The sequence below is a fragment of the Helianthus annuus genome, chromosome 14 (assembly GCF_002127325.2).
Source record: "Helianthus annuus cultivar XRQ/B chromosome 14, HanXRQr2.0-SUNRISE, whole genome shotgun sequence".
In the NCBI taxonomy this organism is placed as follows: Eukaryota; Viridiplantae; Streptophyta; class Magnoliopsida; order Asterales; family Asteraceae; genus Helianthus; species Helianthus annuus.
This window is the reverse complement of record NC_035446.2, coordinates 10258640-10266127: the sequence shown is the minus strand read 5'-3', so window position 1 is coordinate 10266127 and position 7488 is coordinate 10258640. Positions and strand designations below refer to the sequence as shown.

The following is a 7488-nucleotide window of genomic DNA, read 5'->3' as shown; positions in this document are numbered from 1 at the left end:
AAAAAAGAGCACAGTCTATTCAACTACCTATTTTTAATAAAATTAAGAAATTTATATAGATAGAATCCTTTAAACAGTTTACTGCTACCTATGCAAGGCATGGAAGACTCTCCAGGGTTTAATGTACGCATGGGTGTATCTAGACTTTGAAATGGCTAGACCAACCGTAGTAATATACTAAGTTAGGATAAACTATTGTAAATCTGGAACAATTTGTTTTGTTGTGTACTGTTATATTAAAATTGTAGCAAAATTCTAATAAATAAGCTTTTGATTTGTTCAAAACAATAAAGTCTGAATGTGGAACAATGTTTTCCATCAAATAGTAGTTATGCACCTGTTGTAAACCTGAACCATTGGTTTAGTGCAAGTCCATACTAGAAGTGGTTCATGTAGTGGTGAAATTGGGTAATGGGAGGTTATATTTACACAATCAAGTGTTACTAAAAAGTTCAAGATTAATCACCGCATCCATGGCTTCAATTTCGGTACGTTCGGGTTCAGGAAGGCGGATTTTGATGCTTGAAGTACCTATTACGATAGATTTCTGTAATGTTCTCCTTTTTCGACCCTGAGTTTGAAAAATTACTATTAGTCTTACACTTTCTCAAATCACTTCAAGAAGAATAATGTGAGTGGGACTAATCCCTTAAGATAGCATTGCCACATAGAAAACGAGCCAAGACAACCAGTTTATAGGCTTACCCTTTGCATGGATGGTGTGCTATATGAGATTGGGTCAGCATCAATAGCGTATTCGTCATCACTTGCTATAACCGTTTCATTTACGTCGCCCTGCGTGTCGAATGATTTGAAAACGCACTATGTGAACCGTAAATAACGCACATAATCAAAAGGGCTGACGAAAATTATATTGATAATAACAACATAAATAAATAAAATAATAATAATAATAATAATAATAATAATAATAATAATAATAATAATAATAATAATAATAATAATAATAATAATAATAATAATAATAATAATAATAATAATAAAAGTTATTGGGTCGTAGCTATATGTTTCCATCCTATACTTACATTAGATTGAGAAACTTTCGTTGCGGAATATGACTGCTTCTCCTCATTTATGTTGGTTGACTCGTGATTGGGATTATGGGATTTTTTTCCATTGCAGTTCATGGTTTCCAAAGTGTTTAAAGATGCCATAAAGCTGAGAACAATACAGATCAGTTGAATATAAATTCTAAAATGGGTAACACAATACAAACACAACACATTCAAGAATTAGATAGATAACCAACTCTCAAATACTTAGATCCACATTTTGTTCCCAACAGTACGGCTTACATTACATAAATGATTATCAAATAAAAGATATCAAGAATCAGTATATACTTATTCAGTTAAGCTTGTTCATTTATAAAGAACTATAGATTAACCAGTCAGGTAATCTTAATGAAATTAGGACATCACTAGTAAGATTGAACATGCTAGCTTCAATAAAAAAGGTGATAAGAATGATGAATTAGATCATCAACTAATTACACCGATTAAAAGAAAGGATGAAAGTGCGAAATGTCCTACATAAGGTGATAAATTTGACACAGAATATTTGATTATAAATTAAAAGTGATAAATTTTGTTTAAACAAAATTGCTAAAACTGAAAACACCGTAGCTAAAAACTAGGGTTTCTCTAGAACCTTTCAAGAAAAAAATTAGAAAAAAGTTGTCAATTGGCCGGTTGCAGATGAGCATGTTTCTTTCTGAGATTATAGGCCCTGGATTTTCTCACACTGCACTTACCTGATTGTAATGAAATTTGAAATGCAATCTGGGTGCAGGAATTAGGGATTCTGCTGGAACGAAAGAACAGCGCTGCTTGTTTTATTTTTAGTAGGAGCACGTCACGTCTTTTATATACTGAAACATGACTTGTGTGTTACAATTAGTAACCCCTAAAAACCTGAAATTTACACCCAAGTCCTTGTCAATGGATAGCGGTATCCAATAAATGCAAATATGAATGATGTAGGTAGTTATGATTTTTTTCAGTTAGTTTTTTTTTTAAACTAGAATAGTAAATTGGGGATACACAAAGGATCACTACAAGAAAAGACCACTTTTAGCGGCGACACCTTTAGCGGCGACAGGCCATCTGTCGCCGCTATTGGTCGATCCGCGTCACACCCAACCCCCAGCCGTTGATCATTATTCTGATCTAACGGTTGGGGATTAAAGAGGCAATACCGACGACGGGTTAGGGTTAATAGCGGCGACACTCTGTCTCCGCTAAAGGTAGGTGTCCCACTTTAATCCCAACCACACAAATCTTATCCTGGTTAACCTAATAGCGGCGACAAAGGAACCAGTAGCGGCGACAGGCCGTCGCCGGTAAAAGTGCTTCCGTAAAGACCCTATACAGCGCCATTTCTTCCCTCCTTCTTCACTTTTTCCCCCAAACTCTTCATCTTACCGCCGTGAACCGCCTTTTTTCACCAAATCGGTTAGTTTAACTTGTTTTTTTGTTAAATCTCTTCTATATTTTGTTATCTACATGTTATAGACTTTAATTTTTGCTCGTTTTTGTCTATATTTATGTTTATGGAAGAAAATTCGGATCACCACCATCACCTCTCCGGTCACCACCATCACTTCTCCGGTCACCACCTGGTCTCCGCGGTCTATATCTACTTGAAAGCTTGAAATTACGGTTAGTTTTATATGAGTTTTTTCAAAGTTTAGAAATTGTATAATTTTTTGTTTAGTTATGTAAATGTATATGTAAGAATATATGTTTGTATGTAAATGTTTGTGAAAATGTATAATGTAGGTGTATTTGGTGAAAATGAGTATATGTAGGTGTATGTATTTGTGTATGTAGGTGTATGTATGTGTATGTAAAGATGTATATTTGTATATTAATGAATTATTGTTTGTTTAGGTATGTAAATGTATAGTGTAGGTATATGTTAGTATGTCAAATGTATAATGTAGGTGTATTTGATGAAAATGTGTATATGAAAATCTATGTATTTGTGTATGTAAGCATGTATGTGGGTATGTAAGTGTATGAATGAATGTATGTATGTAGCTGTATGTTAGCTAGTATGTTGGTGCAAATTGTGTATGTTAGTATGTATGTTTGTATAAAGTATAATGTAGGTGTATTTGGGGAAAATGTGTATATGAAAATCTATGTATTTGTGTATGTAGGTGTATGTAAGCATGTATGTGGGTATGTAAGTGTATGAATGAATGTATGTTTGCAGGTGTATGTTAGTATGTTGGTGAAAAATGTGTATGTTAGTATGTATGTTTGTATAAAGTATGCAAATGTGTGTGTAAGGATGCAAATGTGTAGGTTTGAAAAAAATGTTAAAGTTTGATAATTTGTATATTTGTGTTTAGGTTTTAAAACATTTATATTTAAATTTGACAAATATATATTAGTTAGGAAATACCCTCTTTATATTAAAATCATCATTTAAAACATAACGGACATAGAAAATACCCGCCAATATTGAAATCACCATTTAAAACAAAAGGAGCTATGAAAATACCCGCCCGAAATATAAACCATTATGAAGAACATTACGAGCTTAAAAATCGTGTCTGATATTGAATTCATCATTTCAAACATAACGAGCTAAGAAAATACCCAATCGAAATTGAAATCATGATTTAAAACATAACGTTCCGCCCAAAATTTAAAACAATCATTAAGAACATAACAAGCTTAAAAAACTGTGCCCGTGTTTGAATTAATCATTTTAAACATAACGAGCTTAGAAATACCCGCCCGAAATTGATTTAGAAATTAATTTCGGGTTGTAACTTTATAGGGATTATGTTTTTGGTATTGCTGATATTCGCTTATTTGATGGCCGATGTGGCCCCCTGGGGACATGGGGTGACGGCGCTGGTGATCCACCGCTTCCTCCTCGTGGGATTCGTGGCACACACGAGACAGACGGTAAGTCTTTTACTAAATTATTTTGTAGTCCTTATATTTTATATATTATAAATGTTGTTACTAATTATTTTTGTTTTAATTGCAGCGGTTCCCCCAAAGAAGGTTAGGGGGAAAGCTAAAAACGAGAAACTACGACGTCTAGTAAAAGCGGGGGGGCCTGTGTCGCTTACGTTTAACCGACAGGTCACGTTTACCCCTGTTCGTAAATCAAGAGAAATGTTTTCAAGGGAGGCCGGCATTTATATGTGGCAGGCCATCCCGTTTGATAAAATTGGATGGGATGCTGTTGAACAACATTACAAGGATGCCATCATGAACCACTTACGGGTAAATAAGTTATATGCATAAAATTTTATAGCACATGCAAATCTAATTTATAAATGATATTTTAACTTTTTTATTTAATTTGTAGGAAAATTTCAATCTTGATGAAGTGGAACGTGATTATGACGCGAAAAACTTGAAGGGTGGTATAAGGACTGTGCTTATGAAGCGATACAATGACTGCAAGTATGAAGCTAGACAATTATTTGATAGCAAGGGAGGTTACGATGATCTTGAGAGTGCAAGGGCATACCATCTCATCGATATGCCCTATGAAAACTGGTTGAGAACCATCGAAGGTTTCCGGCAAGAAAATTATATTAAAAAAAGCAAGGCCAACAAAAAAGTACGCGATAAACAACAATTCCCATACCGTGGGGGGACATCTTCGTACGGTAGCACCGCCTATAAAAATGTAATGTTTTATGTATGTGTGCGTGTGTGTAAGCTTTGGTATTTAATGTCTAATCTAAGTGTCATGTTAAACAGAATTTGGATTGGGTACCTACGTATGCTAAAACCCACACGGACAATCAAGGGAATTGGGTTGATCCGGTTGCTGAACAAAATTACGTCAGTATTTCTTTTAAGTATTATTTTCTATAACAAATATATATATGTACACATATATATTTAATCATCTTCGTAAAATACCGCCGAACATACAACGGGCCACAGAAGAATGGAGCGGCGATGGTCCTCCAATTGCCCCGTATCAAGAAGCGTTGGGAGAGCGGCGAGGATGGTACCGCGGGATGGGGCCTAAACCTTCTTCCAACACGTCCTCGCACTCGTCATCTAACATGTCGTCTTCGCAAGCTCGGACGCAAGAACCCTTTTCCGAGGTAAACTACGCAATTTATAAAATGACAAACGAACGCAAGTTTCCTTGTTAAATATATGTTGGTAGCGTTAATTAATATGCTCATATACGTTTTGCTATCTATTATTGTAGGATTTTGTTAACAGCTTGTTCCAAACCCCGTCATTTTTGAACCAACTTAACAACTATCTTGCTTCACAAGGAAAAGGAAAGTCAAAAGACTACGATTCTGACAACTTATTCGATAATGAATCCGACGATGAACCCAACGATAACGATGACGATGAGTGACTTGTTTTTAATGTATGTTTGGATTTAATTAAACGTTGTAGGATATAATGTACGACTTAAACGTAGTTTTTAAGTATATTACCTTTAGTATATGTTGATTATGTTCATGGCGTACGCTTGCGTTGTTTCAAAATAGGCAGGTTTTGTTTTTTCGGCCGTAAAACTGGCTGGGCAGCTGTATATACAGCTGCTGTATTTAAAGAAACCAGACTTTTAGTGGCGACAGTTGTCGCCGCTATTGCCTTTCAACCTTTACCGACCAAGGTCAATACCGGCGACACTTTTAGCGACGACAGTTGTCGTCGCTAAAAGTGAAGGATCAATACCAGTGACAGACATCTTTACCGGCGACAACTGGTCAATAGCGTCCGAGCAATACCGGCGACGTTTTACCGGCGACATGTCGCCGCTAAAGGTGCCCTGTTCTTGTAGTGGATTATGAGGATATACAAAAGGGTCAATCCATTTGGACATCCTCTCGGCCTATTTGGACACCTTTGTTGCCCTAGACGCCTCGTCTAGGGCTATACGGGGCGTCTAGGCACTGAATTCGAGAGCCTCTCAGTCACAAAGTTCCACGTTTAGGAGTTGCTTTTGTTTGTTTGTTTGTTTTTTTTTTTTTGGTTGAAAAAATGGGTGTTTTGATGGGGTAATTTGATGGTTTTTGGATGGTGATGCATTTTTGAGTGAACAAATTTGTGTTTTTAAAGAAAAGTTGTTTTTGTATAAAAATATTTTACCCGGTTTCAAGATCGGCCCTTTAAATATATTCTACGTTTAAATATTATATTGTTTTTAATATTTTATTTTTTCAAATATTACTCTACTGTTTTGGTAAAAAATGAAGCTAAAAATAATGTAACCAGATCTGATTTTGTTAGGTAGTGTGCTTGAATGATAGGTAATTGAATGATCAATGAATGAAAGATAAACGACAATGAACACAAAAGCATGAAACCTTTTTAGATAAACATTGAACTGATAAACTTACGTTTTTACAAAAGCATGAAGCCTTTTCAGATAAAACTAGTTTGTCTGGTATTGTGAACGACTAAGGAGACTTTTGGAATAACTGTTTGTGATAGTGAATAGATAAGTTGCTGCAAAACGCATGAGATGTAAAATTCGGGAGTCACCTAGGTAAACAAACCATGAAGATCACCATATACTTCAATGCCTCACAACAAATGCAGACGTACAAACATGAAACTAATCCGCTATTAACAAAAGAAGCACTGGAGTTAAAATATTGAAAATTCAGCTAAGGGGGGTCTGTTGATACATGCTTGAAGCTCAAGTTCCAAAATGAATTGGCGAGATTCAGACAAATCAACACCGAAAATAAAACATCTCTGGCTATTTCCAAGGGGAGCCTTTCGATGCGTAATTGGGCTTCACAGCTTGAAAATATACGCGTTTTAGTCTTGTTTAATGGGAATCTACTATATAAGGGGTATAAGTTGCTAGTTGTCATAACATTCTAGAATACATTTCCCTCACAATTCACACACTCCATAGATTATCTCTCTAGAAACCCCAAACCCTATATTTCCAATCCCTTTGTAATCAAAAGTGTTCGTATTAGTATTAATCGAAAACAAATTAGTTTATATTAGACCGGTGTGCTTGCATTTGATAGATTGATTAGTGGATTTGTAGGTCCCTTTTTTCCGGTGGATCGATAACGAAAACCTATCCTTGTTTATCACCAACACGGTAACGGGTGCGGAATCCCCGTGACGGTGCAAACCAAACACAGTTAACAAGAACACGCGTAACCAAAAGATTCAAAATCTATTGATTATGGATGAGAACGATACAAACATATACAAACAATGTTTACAGACTCTCTCTCAAAGTCACAGCTCTCGTCTCTCGTCCAAGTTTCACATAGAAACAAATGACGAGTATTTATACTAAACAGAGACACAGACTTGACGAAACAGAAAAAAGCCTCGGCGAAACACACAAAGTCGACGAAACTGGTGAGTTTCGTCGACAAACATTTCAAATCCAATCTTGTTTCGTCGTTGGTGTTGAAGCCCAAATGAAGTCAAAGGCCCAATTCAAGTCAAAGCCCAGTGTGTTGATTAGCCCAGTGACAAA

The 7488-nt window shown here is 35.8% G+C and overlaps 2 protein-coding genes across 2 annotated transcripts; one reads left to right on the top strand and one right to left on the bottom strand.

The window, feature by feature from the left end:
• Positions 1-300: 300 nt before the first annotated feature.
• Positions 301-1163, bottom strand: LOC110905277. The gene is made up of 3 exons (XM_022151126.2): positions 1047-1163; positions 706-795; positions 301-571 (listed from the first exon to the last, which is right to left on the bottom strand). The coding sequence occupies exons 1-3, from the start codon at positions 1146-1148 to the stop codon at positions 434-436; spliced, it is 330 nt and encodes a 109-aa protein (XP_022006818.1). The 5' UTR covers positions 1149-1163; the 3' UTR covers positions 301-433.
• Positions 1164-4885: 3722 nt separating this feature from the next.
• Positions 4886-5393, top strand: LOC110906402. Its single transcript, XM_022151539.2, has 2 exons — positions 4886-5113; positions 5224-5393. The coding sequence occupies exons 1-2, from the start codon at positions 4886-4888 to the stop codon at positions 5380-5382; spliced, it is 387 nt and encodes a 128-aa protein (XP_022007231.1). The 3' UTR covers positions 5383-5393.
• Positions 5394-7488: the final 2095 nt, after the last annotated feature.

Excerpts from the sequence above, each read along its gene's own strand:
- LOC110905277 (XM_022151126.2), bottom strand. The coding sequence starts at position 1,148 with ATGAACTGCAATGGAAAAAAATCCCATAATCCCAATCACGAGTCAACC. Across the intron at positions 796-1,046 it reads CGAAAGTTTCTCAATCTAAT|GGCGACGTAAATGAAACGGT; the intron begins GTAAGTATAGGA and ends TTCGACACGCAG. Across the intron at positions 572-705 it reads GCACACCATCCATGCAAAGG|GGTCGAAAAAGGAGAACATT; the intron begins GTAAGCCTATAA and ends TTTCAAACTCAG.
- LOC110906402 (XM_022151539.2), top strand. The coding sequence starts at position 4,886 with ATGTACACATATATATTTAATCATCTTCGTAAAATACCGCCGAACATA. Across the intron at positions 5,114-5,223 it reads CGCAAGAACCCTTTTCCGAG|GATTTTGTTAACAGCTTGTT; the intron begins GTAAACTACGCA and ends CTATTATTGTAG.